The sequence below is a fragment of the Pogona vitticeps genome, chromosome 13 (assembly GCF_051106095.1).
Source record: "Pogona vitticeps strain Pit_001003342236 chromosome 13, PviZW2.1, whole genome shotgun sequence".
NCBI lineage: Eukaryota > Metazoa > Chordata > Lepidosauria > Squamata > Agamidae > Pogona > Pogona vitticeps.
In genome coordinates, this window is record NC_135795.1 from 19,510,832 (window position 1) to 19,526,571 (window position 15,740).

Below are 15,740 nucleotides of genomic sequence, written 5' to 3' on the forward strand. Positions count from 1 at the left end.
ATGGCAAGAGAATTCAAACAGCCCTTTTCCTCTCCTAACATTTAAATAAAAGAAAAAGCTATCTCTGATCAACAGCCCCCTCACTTTCAATTCACACCATGACAGGAAAACAGACAAAGGCTTGTCAGAAGTATAGAACTTTCTCCCATAGGAAATGTGGCAATGCATGGATAAAAGCTTGGCTGAGATGCAGTGAAATGTCCCCTTTTCCAGGTTGGCTCCCATCTCTAGCACTGAGCAGAAGCCAGTATGACACTGAAGGGAAATGACTTTTGATGCAGGAAATACGGATTCAGGCTCGGTTTCTACCAGCAAGCCCACCGTGGAGAAGCCACCACTTTCCTAATCTATTCTGCAATAGGATGAAAAAGGATTCCAGATAAATCAGTCTCATGCATTTAGAGTCTATGCATAAATATGTTACCCACCTTCACCCCGGGAGATAGTAATATTCTTGTAAATTCTTTCTTTCTACAAAACAAAATAAAAACGCATATCAAGAACAAGCAATACATCCATATTTAACTGGCACAACTTGGACATCTGCAAGTTTGCTGAAGTCAATGAGGCTGGGCCTTTGGGGGGCACCCAAGGAACTGCTGGATAGCTCAGAGGTTTAGGCTTCTGGCTGTGGAGCGAGAGGTTGGGAGTTCGAATCCCGCACTGTGCCTCCTCGACTGTGGCTGGACACGATGATCCACAGGGTTCCTTCCAATTCTGCAGTTCTCAGATTATTATATTCATTTACATATGGCAACTAACACATCACAGTACATTTCCCCTCTTTCAAGATGCACTAACTACAGTCCCCATTCCACTACACCGTTTTTACACACTCTGAGGCTGGGTATTAGCAATCTAAAGACTAACATTAATTAATTAATTTAGAATCTTGAAATAATCATCTGTGCAGTAACTTTATTGCAATCAACTATGAATCCACACTGCAAGTATTCCCGTCCTCCAGAACTGTTCATCTGGGTGATGGGCAAAAAAATTACAGAGGGCAAAAATCTGGCTCGGTATTTTAAGTCTTAAGGTAAAGGTTCCCCTTGACATTTAGTCCAGTCGTGTCTGACTCTAGGGCGCAGTGCTCATCCCCATTTCCAAGCCATAGAGCCAGCGTTTGTCCGATGAGAGTTTCCGTGGTCCCATGGCCAACGTGACTAGTCACAGGATGCCATTACCTTCCTACCAAGGTGGTACCTATTTATCTACTTGTATCTGCATGCTTTTGAACTGCTAGGTTGGCAGGAGCTAGGATAAGCGGCGGGAGCTCACTCCGTCGCGTGGATTCGATCTTACGACTACTGGTCTTCTGCAGAGGCTTCTGCGGGTTAACCCGCAGCGCCACACAATTAACCTCAATCGCAAACTTGTACATTTTATGAATCTACGTAAATAATAAATAAATTGACCCTAAACAAGGCTGTTCCTCCCTTGTGGAGTATGGATTTTCTTCAGAATGACCACTTTCTTATTTTATATATATATATATAAATTATATATATAATCAGTTTTGAATAGAGCTCCCCCTGTCTGCAGAAGAGAAGGAAATGAATGCATTTCAAAAGACTAATACTATACAGTAATAAAATTCTGTTTTGCTTTGTAGAGAGCAAAAGCTGAATTCAAAGGTCTGAAATTAACTTTGAATTTATAAGTCAGGTGAATGTGTCGTGTGTCAACAAATAAATACTTTTAATGCCCAATCCTAGAACAAAAACCCACAACCAACAAGAGAAAGAGAGAAATTCCTTTTATTTAAGAGTTACAAATCCAGTGGGTTTCACCCTCAGAGGGGAAGAAAAAAAATAAAACTAAACCTTTCCCAGGCGATCTTTGAACGCAGAGCTTTCCTCTGTGTTCAAAGATCGCCTGGGAAAGGTTTAGTTTTATTTTTTCTTCCCCTCTGAGGGTGAAACCCACTTTTTATTTCATAAAATGAAATATAATAATATAATTAATAATAACCCCAGTTATTATTTCCTCAGAATAGCCGCTTCCTGCTCTTCTTTTTTTGCCCCTTCGTATTAATTAAACCCCATCCATGGGCGCCGCCATCTTGCTCCCCCCCCTCCGCGCGCAGCGCCAGTGGGCGTCACAAACCCCAGTCGCGCCCCATTTGCGTGTTCCTCCTCAGCGCCGCCTTTTGGGCTCCGCCGGCCAATAGAGAGCCGCGCGCCGCGTGACGCCATCGCCCGGCGTCGGGCCAATGGCGAGCGCGGAGTGGGCCGCCGGGCGGCTGAGGCGGGGAGGCGGGGAGGGAAACGGAGCCGGAGGCCGACCAGGCCGGGCTCCTCAGCGGCGCCGCGGCGGCTGCTGCTGCTGCTTCCAGTCCGGCCAAGGAGGGAGGCAGGCGGGCGCCGGGTGGCGGGCGACCCACCCGAGATGCCGGTGCGGAGCGCCTGCCGGTGCCCTCCGGGAGGTGGAGGAGGAGCCGCCTCAGGGACCGCCGCCGCTGCCGCCGCCTCCTCCTCCTCAGGGACCTCGGCCCGCCTGGAGCCGCCGCCGCCCATCAACACGGCCCAGCCGGGCGTCACCACCAGCCGCCTCTACAGTGGCGCCAAGTTCCGCGGGCAGCAGCGCTCCAAGGGCAACGCCTACGAGGTGGAGGTGGTCGTCCAGGTCAGGCCCGGCCCGGCCTCGGCGGTGGGGGGGCATAGAGGGTCGGGGTGGTGAGGAGGAGAAGGGGCCCTGGCATCATCCTTCCGAGCTCATGGGACGGTGGGGGGGTGGCGGCGGCGGTGGCGTCTGCTTGGGAAAGAGGAGGAGGATAGTGGTGGTCGCACTCATGGCAGGAGTGGGGAGGATGGTCGTGGGAGTCGTCATGGTGGGGGTGGGGAGGATGATGGTAGGGGTAGTCATGGTGGGGATGATGGTGGTCGCAAGGGGTGCTTGCCCTCCTCCCTCCAGGCTGTCTCAAAGGGTTGGGGACCTTTCCCTGAAGAAGGGAGCCTTTTCCCTGGTCCTGAGGTGGGGCTGTTGCCATGCCCAGTTGGGAAGGACGGGGATGATAGACATACTAGTAGTAGTCAGAGGGAAGGGAGGCCCTGGCATCATCCTCCAAGGGTCATTGAGGTGGTGCTGCTGTCACCCCCAGCTTGGTTGCCTCCCCATAGGGGAAGGGGATGAGGAGAATCATGGGAGTCCTGATGGTCGCTCTCCACTTCCTCACCTCAGCACTTCCACTATACCCACCCTGGGCCATCACAAACGATACAGTATTTGCAAAAAGGCCTGCCTGCAAACTGTGTCCTTGTTGCTTCCATCTGTTGCTGGCACATACACCTGTGGGCAATGGTTTGCATAAAGTTGCATATTCTACTTAATGTGAGGAGTAATGTTTTGGGGAAGAATGAGAGGCTAAGGTTGAGGTGCTCTGGGTTCAAATCCCAGCTTGGCTGTGCAAAATGCTTGGGTAAGAGTGGCAATGGTGAAGCCACTCCTTGAATATTTCACGTGCCTTGGAAACCTTGCTTTGAGATGCAGGGGGTGTAGTGGTCAATGTCATGCTAGGATGCAGGAGACCTGGGTTTGAATTTTGGCTCCTTCATGGTACCATATTTGGGTTGTGTGTGCTTCCTTGAACATCTTGCCTACCTGTTTGTCTTCATACTGTTGACTTTGAGTATATGTATAAGAAACAGCAGAATCAGTCTTGTGCTTATCTAATCCAGCATTTTGAATATTGTGATGGGTCAAAAAGCTCTCTAGGGCTCCAGGCAGGGGTTTTTACTAGCACTGCCCGGAGATTCCTAATAGATTCTATCTTCTCCAAGCAGTGAACAGACAGAACCCCACTTAACTGCTGAAATCAGGCATCATCCTGAGTGTATTCATGGTGACTTGGTGCAGTCAATCCCAGCCACAAAATCCCCTGTTTCTCTGTCGCTCTTCTGGGCTTGGTGACCTTGTGCTGGATATTTCATGCCATAGATGCCTTTTCTTACCCTCTTCACCCTCTTGTTTATCTCCCACCCTGATTATTAAAATTGAAGGGTTTTTCCTGGATTGCGACAGAGAATGGGGGAGAAGAAAGGGGGGGAAAAGAGATTATAGCTTTGCATAGAAATGCTGTGATGTGAGGATTAGATTGGGAGTGTTGTTGTGATTTTCCTTTTGAGGCAAGGCACAAGGAGAGGCGTCTGTGCAGTTTTCTGCCTCCTGTGCCAAAATAATTTTGGCTAGTTTTGGATATTATTAAGGTAGATTTTGTTTGGATGTCAGGATCACTTTCTTAACAGTAACAGCAACAGCAGTTTGAGAGTACTGGAGAACTAATGGCCTGGAGACATAGTGGCCTCTTCTTTGTGGACTGTCTTCAGAGAGAGGCTGGGCAGCATTTGAGTCAAAACGTGGAGGGAAACATGGGGATGAAGCAAACAGCCTGACCCAGGGCTGGAGGGCCTAAACACCACAGCTGCGCAGACTATAGTTTGAGCAGGTTCTGTCTGCTGGGTCTTCAGGAGGAAGAGGTGAAGCTTTACACCTGATCCTTCATGCATTGTCTGGGCATGAAGGATCAGGTGTTGGCATGGCAGAGCACCACTCCATTGGAAGGATCTCCTTCTCTTCTTGACCTGCATTAATGCTTTTCTTCCATAGAGCCCAGACTTTTCCTTGACTGTCTTCCATCCAGACCTGCATTGTGTTAGCTGTAGAGCCACAGTCACGTGACTTCGGCCTGTTCTTAAACACGGACAAATCATGCCACCGTTGCAAGTTCAGGAGCCATGAATAGCATTCACTGATCATTGTTCTTCCTTGCTTCCGATGCTATATTTGCCAGTAGGACAAGTGAGGTGTTCAACTTTGATTTTTATGTAGCTAGAGGAATCATTCTTTCCAATACTGATGTCTCTGTTGCTTCTGCAGCTTAAAAAAACCCCTCAGTTACCACCACTTGGCCCAGATTCATCGTGCATGCCCCTCCGGAGGCAGGGAGGCCTTTGAGGTCTCTGGCTGGGTGAAAATGATGGCACACAGGGCAGAGTGTTGCTGCCTGTGCTTTCTCTCTTCCTGAGCCACCTCAGTGTTTGGCCAGTCAGTCAAGAAGATGAAGGGCCGCAAAGCAACATTTGTTTGAAAAGAATTGACATGATAAAGCTCCTCTGAGGAAGTAGGTAAAAAAGCAGGCAAGGGTGGTTTAGGTGAGTGCCGTGGAGTTTGGAAGCAAGGTTGGGCCTTTCCTGGAGTGCCCGAACCTCTGGAAACAAGATGCTACCATCCAGAGCACTTGAAATATCTCCCCATTCTTGATTTACAAAATCAAAGCCGCACCCGACAGTTAAAAGTTTCCATGTGCTTCAGCCCTCTCAGGCTAAACAGCAGGAAAGACATGGATCAACGTGAGTTATTAAATGAACCGTGATGATACCTGAAGCTGGGCAACCCTGGCCGGTTCCCTTCAGGACCTGGCTTTGTAGCCTTCCTGGAGGCATCTTGCTGGCTGCAGTGGAAATCACGATGCTAGGCTGCTTGGTTCTGTGGTCGTCTTCTGGAATGCTTTTTTAATGTCCACTCATTTGCAATGAATCTTTTTTAGTGCTTACTGTTTGTAGAGGACTGTTCAGTAGCTTGTTTTTCCTGGGGTTCTGTTTAATAAGCAGGAAATATTTTGATGTACAGTTGTGTTCAAAATTATTCAACCCCCAATGCTGTAAAGGGGTTTAGGGACTATAGTGTACATTTGGAATTGTATTCAGAATGAAATCCTACAAGGACGTTTTAAAGAACCAAAGCACCGAAGACCCCCAAAAGGTTACTCTGTGCTGGGGGGAGGGGGAAAGGGATAAAGCCATTTGCTTTGTCCCCAGAACTTGGAGATGGGGAAGGCTAACCACGCGCCCCTCACATATACGGCCCCTGGCAGCTCTTAACAGTCCAGCTCCAAGAGCAAAATTATTTTTCCTGGACTACAGCTCCCAGAACTCCCTAGCTTGGGGTTCGGGGCAGTTATGGTCCTGAAGTAAAATTTTTCCCCAAACGGATTGCAGAGGCTCCCAGGAACCAACACCTTTTCTATTCCGCAGGACCCAGGACAGCTGCAGGGAGCCGCCGGAGAGGGACCTGGACGTGGAGTTGGAGCCAGTGGCCGGAGCGAGACCCAGCCTGAGGGAGCACCACCACCACCAGGGACGGAAGCGGAACTGCCAGGAACCAGCGCCTTTGCTCTTCTCCCTGAGGCCCCCGTGGCCGTGGCCGTCTCCCTGCACCCGGACCTGGACCTGGAGCTGGTGGGCGGCAGCCGGAGAGAGACCCAGCCCGAGGAAGCAGCAGCAGCAGGGGCGAAGGAGAACACAGGCTCCTATAGACAGCGCTTGCCTTGGAAGGCTGGCTTGGCTCTCCCCCTGCCTCAGCGGCCACCGGATCCCGTGGCTGGACCACCAGGGGCCGTCTGCCGGGGGGGAAGAACCAGAGTGGTCGCCTGAGCCGGTTCATCAGCTGCAGCCTGGGCCAGAGACTTGGCTGAGCTAGCAAGCACTTTGGCTGCACCCAACCCAAACTGCTGCCTTGTATGGAGTGCGGGACAGCCCTTGAAGACGTTCGCAGCTCTAGTGCACTAAATTGCTGTGTTGGCATTTTGAAATAAATATGTTGATTTGGGGTTGGTTTGGGTTTTCTCTTCTGTTTTTCTACTTGTTCTGCACAGGAATGTTGGAGGGGTTTGGTGGAGGTCTCCCCTGGGGTCCTTTAAAACAGCCGTCAGCAGAAGCGTGAAGGCCACCATTCCCTTGCACAGGCAAAAATGTCTTTATGGTTTTCACTCCACCAGTTACCAACAATATCATCTCCTCTGCTGTTTATGTCCTTGTACTTTTTTTTCATAAGCCAAGCCACCCATTCTCTTTTTCAGATTCTGTGCTATCTACAATTATCTGCTCTTCTGCATGTGTCAAAGGAAACTCTTTATTACTCTGGGACAAAATGATTCATGTGCCCACCAAATCACCCCATTGCTTACATTCAGAGATTAAGAGCCTTCATCTTTTCGCTGTCAGTGTCTTTTTTTAAAAAAAAGAAAGAAAGCTCTCCAAAGGTGGATCAGATGAGTATCTGCTCTATTCCAGCGTTCTGTACTCTCCCTTCGGCCAGCTGGTTGGCTTTCTAGGAGGACTGGAAGCAGGAGGTGTACCGTAGAGGAGTCTCCTCATTGCACATAGTGCCCTCCCTCTCTAGTAGCTGGTGGCAAATTTTCCCCCTTTAAAGCCAAGCCAAGCTGGCTGTCTTCCCAACATCTTGTGTCAGTGAGTTCCACAGTTTAACCTTGTGCATTGGTTTTTTTCTTCTTCTTTCTGTCAGTCCTGAATCTCTGGCCATTCCACCTCAGTGCATGGGACCTCCCCAGGGTACTCGTATCATTAGAGAAGGTGAAAAACCTCCCTTAGCGAATCCTTTTCTGAAATGAAAACTGGGAAACCCTTTAGCCTGCCCTCCCTAGGAGCAAGTCCTTTGTTTTTTAAATGTTCTGAGGTCAGTTTGGTACCGAGGAGTATTAAAAGTGGAATTCAACTTCTCAGTGTGTCCAAAAGTGTTGCAAGAGGTGGGCCTGCTCATTTCTTTTAGCAACAGCAAAAGCAAAACAAAAACCTTTAACATCTAACATCTGGGTAATCAGAACATCAGCCCTAATATAAAATCAAATACAATGTAATAAAATACAGCAACCTTTAAGCATTTAAAAGGGCATTGTTATGATCTGTACTGGCTAATCCTTTCCCTGGGTTCCGTTGGTGGGTCAGAATAAAAACCCTGTAGTTTTTCAGAAGCTCCTTAAAGATAGCTAAGTGAAGGGGCCAGGCAGAGAGCTGCCAAGCATAATTTGGGGCAAACACAGCTCCAAGTAGAAAAACAGTGGAGCGTTAGACCGGCCACCATCAGAATGCAACGTCCGGTAAATCTCGTGACCCTCTTTCAGCCATTGAGAGAAAAGGTGGAGAAACACTGAGCCACAAATGCTGCATCAGGATGAGCCCTTGGCTGTGAAAATGATGTCCTAATGCCATGGATCTCCTTTTGCAGAAAAAATGAACATACAACACTCCCAGTAACTGCATATTCGTGTATTTGAAAGAGGCTGGGTACTAATATATTGCTTTTTTTAAAACATTTTTTAAACAGAGCCATTGCATTGAAACACTTTCAAAAACAACTTGTGATAAACGATTAACAAGAGCCCCCCCTTCTGTCTCCGAACCCCAAAATTACAAAAATAGTTACAAAACCATTTTTCCCTCCATAATACTATATGGCAGATATCACCATTCCCTGCAATTTATAATTTTTTCACATTTTCTTCTTTAGAAGGCTACATTTTGAAGGTTAAAAACAATAACCTTCTCAAACTTAATGGGCTTGGGGAAAAAAAACTCCAAAATGATATGTTCTATATATAGCTTATAAACAGCAAATAAGGATGGTCAGGGTAGAGTCTCATTAACTGAGCGCAGATTTTACATGTTTGGAAAGATATGCAGTGGCATTCTGGTGAGCTGGTAACCCCTCCAGAGGCTGTGAGGGAATTGCTTGCTTTCAACTTAACTCCCACTTCAAAATCTCCCTGCAGCTAGAAATCCAGCATGTAAGGAATAGGCTTGGTTAATGATATGTACGCTTACAGTGTGCGGATAAGTGTTTATAATGGTGGACTTCTTTTTCTCTCAGCCTTCACATATAATGTGGGGTGGGATTAGGCCTTGAGGGTGGCACCCAGCACTCTAACCACTGTGCAAAGCTACCTGAGCTTTCAAGCAATGGGGCAGGAGATTGATTCTCAACTGGTGTGCCGTCACTCTGTCATCCGAGAGGGATGGGCTGGAGAATTGCCCTTACGAGGAAACCTGGAATCTCACCGTGATTTCCCCACCCACCCACCCCGAAACCATGTCCCCTCTCCAGCCCCAAGAGAGGCAGAGCCTGGCAATGTAACTTTCGTGGGTGTGGCGGTGCTGGTTTTTGGCCGGTGCTGGTTGGTGATTCTGAGAAAAGGAATCTGAACAATTTACAGTTTCCAGCCTCTGGAGAAACCCCTCCAGTTCTTTACGCCTTCAGAGCAGGCAGGACAGCACCCCTTCCTCTTCTGAATCCTCGCACCAGCCTCTCAGTACGTTTACAACGTGAACGAATACTCCTACCCAGTGCGGTGATCCGACCGGATTTGCACGCCATTGGAAGCCCTTCCGGAATCTCTAAGCAACTCCTGACTCAGTGCAGCATCAGCATCATCACAGTAATTTAAAAAATTCCTGCAGAATCCTGGCAAAAAGCCCTTATAAAAGCAACCATGGAAGAAAACAGCCGCCCGCCGCCACCCCCTGAGCTTGTCTCTGAAGCATTCTCCGCTTGCTGACACCCGTGTATCGGGACCCCGCGGTCTTGTCCTGTCACACTGGCAGGCCCAGCTTCTTTTTCACAAGTGCAAAAAACCTGTGCAAATCTGGATAAGAGAGAGAAAGAGAACATCAGGAAACCAATATTTATCCCTTACATTTGTGTGTTTCCAAACGAGGAGAAGAGGAGGCTGCATTTTCGTGCTGAACCTAATGAGTTCCAGAAAGGGCTCTTGTGAGGAGACATCTCGGAAGCGGGGCAGATTTGGTTACAGAGTTTTGAATTTTGGTTAAAATCTTCTATCTGAGCAGCAGAAGTGCAGGGATTCACAGAACAGAATAGTTTCAAGTCCCCGATTTAGCCCGCCCTTTATTGATTTAGTTCTCTAGCCTCTAGAACTCACTCGCTGCCAAAAGAATACTAGAGGGTTTCATTTACTTACAGCTGAACAGATGTACAGCAAACTAATGAACACGGCTGGCTGACTTTCAGCAACAGGGCTCAAGAGACTCACTGACTTTAACAGACTGACTGCGAGGGGGGGGGAAGAGATACAGAGCAGAGAGGTGGGGCTCTTGGCTGAATTCAGAGGCGGGAAAGGAATGGTAAGTGGGTGCTGGATGGATGGACAGTCCTCCTAGCCCAGGAAGGCCCCTCCCAGCCGAACCCACTAGAAAGCAGCCTGCGAGGTTGCAAAAACTCCCAACAGACTGGTAGACTACGATTCCCAGGATGCCTCAAGCCGCCTGTCCACAGGGAACGCTGGGAGTTGCCATTCAGAAGCATGCATTTGCAGCTCTGTGGTCGCTTTTGAAGGGGAGACACCAGTCTGAGCCGTGGTCAATGAATGGCTCCTCGGCCAGGAGCGCTCCCACAGAAGGGCATGAAACGGCCTCCCATCAGGGTCAGGCTTGTCCCTCTCTTGCCTGCTCTGACCGGCAGCATCACCGCAGGCTCTCAAAGAGAAAGAGGCCCTTTGGGCTGCCTGGGATCCCGCTTAACCGGTGACACTGACTTTTGTTGAGCCACTGAGGATAAAGGCTCATGGCTCAGGCGGGGTCTCCCTCTCCTCCCCCCCAGGCCGGCCTGGGAGGGGATGATGAACCCAGGTCTTTCCATACAGAAAGCACCCCATGGCTTAGGGGGCCCTTCCCTGACGCCGGCGAGGGAGGCTCCGGACGGCCAACTGACCGAAGTTTTCCCAAAGGAGCAATCGATACGTTCCTTGTCCTGAAAACAGATCTCTCTTGCTAATAATCCTGTACAATTATCTCTGGTGCTGGCCAGGCCATGCCAAAGCCCTATACGTTTTCCTTACACTGTGCAAATCTTGTCATAAATTGCTGATGCTTTGGACACGGACAGATTGATTGTTTCTTTGTGGGTTGCCATCTTTTTTTCTTTCTTTCTTAGGGGCCAGACAGGTCAAGGTCCGAGGTCGCCCTGTGGCTTTTTCATGGCTCAGGGCAAGTGAAAAACATGTCAGGCTGGCACTGGGAGAAAGAAAAACCTCAAAATAAAGAAAAAACCTGACCACCAGGAAGTGCAAGGGCTGCAGCCCGTGACTCGGTTGCCACCTCTTCTGGACTTTTTCAACAAGGAAGCTCTGCTAGGTTCACACTTCTAATGGCTGTCCAATGTTTTGAAGAGCTTACGGAGCCCTTTCCCCATAAATTGCTTAACTGACGGGCCAACGGAGGTTTTCCCTGGTCTGACCGGGATTTAGGGATTCAAGCTGCTGAGCCACAATGTTCTGATTACAGCAGAATAAAGCTCAGGAAAGCGCTTAATATAAAGCACTCTGGGAGCTGTTGGCCTAAAATTTTTAATTATGCTGATAACCACAAGTGCCGGGGGGGGGGGGAGCCTATTCAAACCGTGACACTTGCGATGCAAAAGCAGGACTTACTTGAGCCAGCCTCCCGTTCCTCCTCGGTGGGCCGGCCGCGAGCGTTCCTTGCTCCGCTCTTTGGATCCACCTCTCCCAGTTTGACAGGGTCTTTAGCGGCATCCTCCGAATGCCCTTCTCTCTGGCACTCAGAGACGGCACCAAACCTATGGCAGGCGGGAGAGGCTGGGCCTCGTGAAGGGTCCGCCGTTCCTGGCGCCAGCCCAGCGGCCGGCTGGTGCGCTGCTTCTCCATCCCAGCCGGCCGACTGGAGACAGTCACCGAGGGTGGGTCCCGCAACTGCTGGAGAGGAGGCAGTCTAGCCGTTTGGGGGGGGCACCGGGAGGGTCTTCTCTGGGGTGCCTGGCCCGCCGCCTTAGTCCCAGTAGCCCTCCAGCACCTCCACCTCGCTGTCCAGGTCGTAGAGGCCCAGGGCCGGGTCGGAGAGCACCCCGAGGTCCACCAGGGCCTGGTCCATGTCCTCGGGGAGGAAGACGAGGCCCACGTTGAGGGCGATGTACTCCAGCAGGAAGGCGTAGTAGAGGATCAGCACGTTGACCAAGAAGAGGCCCACGTAGAACATAGAGGGGGGCAGGGGCGCGGGGGGGCCCCACGAGCCCAGCGGGGCCCAGCCGGCGGCGGAGGCGGCGGTGGGAGCAGGAGGGGGCATCCAGTGGGGCACCCCGGGCCAGGCAGCACCCGCCAGGAGACCCAGGCACCGGGGCGGGGGGGGGGGGAGGACAGAGAGCACGGCCCCCCTCCCGTGCACGCCCTACGGGCGGCCCCCAACCCCCAGGCAGCTGGCGATCGATCTGCACCCCCCCCCCCCGGTGCCCGTCAACAGCAGCCTTCTTGCCGCAGCCTGGAGGGGCTGCGGAGCGATGCCATTGCCCGGGGATGCCCTCCCCCTCCCTGTCTTTGCAATGCAAGGGGAGCAATGGAAGCCCCCCTCCCCGCCTCGGGTGCCCAAGCGCGCCCCCCTCCCTCGCTCGCCTTCCCCTCCTTCTGCGGCATCCAAGCCCAGCCACAGGGCAATCCAGCGGTGCAGCAGCCCGACACCCCCCCAAGCCCCGCCTCTCCGGCACGCCGATTGGCTGCGGGAGGGGGTGACTGGCAGCAGCAGCCGGGGGGGGGGGCGGGGGTGTTCGAAGCCAGCCCCGCCAGGTAGGCAGGAAGAGCACACCGGCTGGGGTTTCCTTCCAAGATCCAAGCAGGGGACACATCCTGCGGAGGGGGAGGGGCGGGAGGTGGCACAAGTCCCAAAATCCCCCAAACTAGTCCAGGACTGGTTGGGGGATTCTGGGACTTATAGTCTCCTCCCAAGCAAGTGGATGTTTTAGTTTAAAGGCCCAAGAAAGGAGGGAGGTTTTTTTTAAAAAAATCTCTGGGGAACGCCCCCCCCATCTCTTGATTTCCTAAAATGTATCTAGAGTATCTAATTTCTAAACCGCCCCTCTGGGTACCCGGCTATTCTGGGTGGTTCACAACACAAGGGCACGGGAGCAGAGGCTCCGCACGTCTATTGCACCTCTTTTTTTCAGCTGTTGCATTGTTGTTGTTTTTTTGAGAGAGAGAGAGAGAGAGCGATGCCCTTCCATCATCAAGCCGAATGGAAAACTGCTGCATCAAATTGGCTAAGCGACCCAGGGGATAACTTGGGGGCCGGTGTTTTGGGGGCTTTGTGGAAGGCTGCGACTTTATTCCCCCGCCCTTCCACTGGCCCTGTTCTGTGGCTTTCAACCACAGTCTGTTGGAGAGGGAACTCAAGCCATCCCTTTGCCTCACTGATGATGAACTCTTTTGCTCCAACACAATCCATCTGCCGGCTAATTTTTGCACTTCGGGCTGGTGCAAAAGAGCAGGTCCGTTTTAAAAAGATGGCAAGCTGTCCTCCTACCTTGGATGTGGGGGTGGTGGGAAACTGGTATTAAAATAATTGTGCATGATTTATTCGTCATGAAGGCAATAAAAAGTTGCATTAGCAAAACAGCAACCTATTAAATTTAAATTTATTCACCATAAAGGAGTTCTAGGACTTTTAAAGGAACTGCAAAAAAAAGAGGTCCCTAACTCAATACAATGTATTCAAAGATGTAGCACCAGGACCTTAGAAGGCGCAGAAGCCCCGCCCCTTTCAGGTCAGGAAAGCCCCCTCGCCATGGAAACGCCTCGCTCTTCTCGCGAAAGGCATGCTGGGAAGGATAGTCCGGCGGAGGCCGCCTCCAAGGCTGGCGAAGGGGCAGGAGAACTGCGTTTCCCAGCGTGCCCCGCGGCCGCGCCTGCGCGTTGTTAGTCTCCTCCTGCCCTGTCAAGGGATGGTGGTGGTTGGTTTTGCTGAGGGGGAAGCGAAGGAGATCTGTGGCAGGCGGGAAGGAGGACGAGGCGGCGGCGGCGGCGGCAGACCCTCAGGCCGTAGCCGGAGGCTCGAAGGCAGCGAGAGGCGGGCGGAGAAACCGAGGGGCTGAGCCCGGTCCACCACCCCCTCAAGATGTTCGGGCGGTCGCGCAGCTGGGGGGCCGGAGGCGGCGGCAGCGGGCACGGCAAGGCGGGCAAGAACATCCACTCCCTGGAGCACCTCAAGTGAGGCCTCAGCTGGGGAGGGGGGGAGGGGGAGGGGATGAAGCCCTTCCCCCCAATGGGGGGGTCTCCTCAGGGGGAGCACCGAGCCCCCCTCAGAAGGTCACTCTGGGCTGGGGGGAGGGGGGATAAAACCCCTCTCCCCAATGGGGGGTCTCCTTAGGGGGAGCACTGAGCCCCCTCTGAGAAGGTCACACTGGGCTGGGGGGATGTGCTTGTGTCTGGAGTAACTCGCTCTCGACTACAATGTCCAGTAGTCTCTGGCCGGCGGACTCTGGGAGTTGTAGTCTGGCGGGAAGAGAGGGGAACCGTGGGGGGGGGGCTGGCCGACTGAGAAGACCTTTTGGCTGAAGGGATTCTGGGAGAGGGGCTCTCCTCCCCACCCCCGCAACACCCAGACAAAGGGGGTGGGTGGGGGAACTACAGTTCCCAGAAGCCACCAGCCGCCTCCACAGGAAGACCCTGGGAGAGGCAATTAAAAAGAAGGGCTTTGGGGGGTGGGGAGAGAGATTGGGGGAGCAGTCGTTCTCTTCCCCCCCCCCAATAACTTAGCTAGTCAGACTGTTTAATTTTAAAATATCTGCCTGTTTGCCTGTCTGTCACCCCGTTAGGGGAGAGCTAGTTGGTTGGATCTGGTGGTAGCACAGCTTTGGGGGGGTATATCACCTCGAAACCCCCCCCCCAAGCTGTGAACTAGCATAATAATAATAACAATAATCAGTGTTAGAACTGCAGAGTTGGGAGAGACCCTGCGGATCATGGAGTCCAGCCACTGTCAAGGAGGTACACAGTGGAGGATTCGAACTCACGACCTCTGGCTCTGCCATTAGAAGCCTAAGCCACTGAGCTGCCCCATCATCCCTAGGTGAGAGTAAGGGATGATGGGAGTGGAAGCCCACTCCTGAGAGGGAGGGTTTGGTGCCTGCACCATCCTTCCTCTGGACCCAAGGACGTTGAGGCAGCCATGGGCTGATGGGCAGTCAGGCCAGGTGTGTATGTGTTTGTGTGTGTGCACACCTGTATGTGTATACATGCTTAGAGAACTGATAGTTTGTATCAGCTGGGGATAATGGTGCAGGTGTGTTTGTGTATTTACGCCCCACGGGTTTACATGGGAGAGGGATAGGAGGCATAAAAGTTCTGGTTATTTGCAGCCACAAAGGGTTTGGGGTGTGTGTGTATACAGTGGTGCCTCACACAACGATGTTAATCGGTTCCAAAAAAATCAACGTTGTGTGAAACATCGTTCTGTGAAACACCATTTCCCATAGGAATGCATTGAAAACCGGTTAATCCGTTCCAATTGGAACAGATTGCTGTCTTTTAAGTGAAAAAACCCATAGGAAACATCGTTGAGTGAAACAATGTTTCCTCCATTGGAACGTATTGAAGCCGACTCAATACATTTCAATGGCTTTGCGAAGTCCTTTTTCGCTCCTGTAAAACTGCCTTACAGTGTTTGGAACAGGTTTTAAATGCTTGCAATCGTTAGCCCACCTCCTGAACCCTATGCAAACTTAATTTGATGTTGTTCTGAGTCGTCTTTAATTTTTGGTGATTTTTTTAATTTTCTCTCATTGGAATGCATTGGACGGAAAGTTCAATACATTCCAATGAGAGAAAATTCAAAAAATCACTAAAAATTAAGGACGACTCAGAACAACACCAAATTAAGTTTGCATAGGGTTCAGGAGGTGGGCTAACGATTGCAAGCATTTAAAACCTGTTCCAAACATTGTAAGACCCTTAAAAATGAGCAAAAACAGAAGAGTTTCAAAAGCACTGAAGCCGGCTTCAGTGCTTTTGAAGTCTTTTCCGATGTCCGTTTTCGTTCATTTTTAAGTGTCTTACAATGTTTGGAACAGGTTTTAAATGCTTGCAATCGTTAGCCCACCTCCTGAACCCTATGCAAACTTAATTTGGTGTTGTTCTGAGTCGTCCT

General features: G+C 51.1%; 3 protein-coding genes across 6 annotated transcripts in view; 2 read left to right on the plus strand and 1 right to left on the minus strand.

The window, feature by feature from the left end:
* The first annotated feature begins 2,076 nt into the window (after positions 1-2,076).
* Positions 2,077-6,610, plus strand: LOC140702503 (uncharacterized). The gene is made up of 2 exons (XM_072982412.2): positions 2,077-2,628; positions 6,036-6,610. Exons 1-2 carry the CDS (start codon positions 2,392-2,394, stop codon positions 6,432-6,434), a joined length of 636 nt encoding a protein of 211 aa, XP_072838513.2. The 5' UTR covers positions 2,077-2,391; the 3' UTR covers positions 6,435-6,610.
* Positions 6,611-8,051: 1,441 nt separating this feature from the next.
* Positions 8,052-12,448, minus strand: DEXI (Dexi homolog). Its single transcript, XM_020808441.3, has 2 exons — positions 11,243-12,448; positions 8,052-9,439 (listed from the first exon to the last, which is right to left on the minus strand). The coding sequence occupies exon 1, from the start codon at positions 11,889-11,891 to the stop codon at positions 11,598-11,600; it is 294 nt and encodes a 97-aa protein (XP_020664100.3). The 5' UTR covers positions 11,892-12,448; the 3' UTR covers positions 8,052-9,439; positions 11,243-11,597.
* Positions 12,449-13,498: 1,050 nt separating this feature from the next.
* CLEC16A (C-type lectin domain containing 16A) overlaps positions 13,499-15,740 on the plus strand; it is a 53,094-nt gene continuing 50,852 nt past the window's right edge. For 2 of the 4 annotated variants that reach the window (XM_072982790.2, XM_072982791.2), the window contains exon 1: positions 13,500-13,801. In XM_072982790.2, the coding sequence (XP_072838891.2) occupies positions 13,710-13,801 (92 nt within the window). In that variant the 5' untranslated portion in view covers positions 13,500-13,709. Of the gene's footprint in view, positions 13,802-14,109; positions 14,788-15,740 lie in introns of those variants that run through there. The other 2 variants (XM_072982792.2, XM_020808412.3) reach the window with 2 other exon arrangements.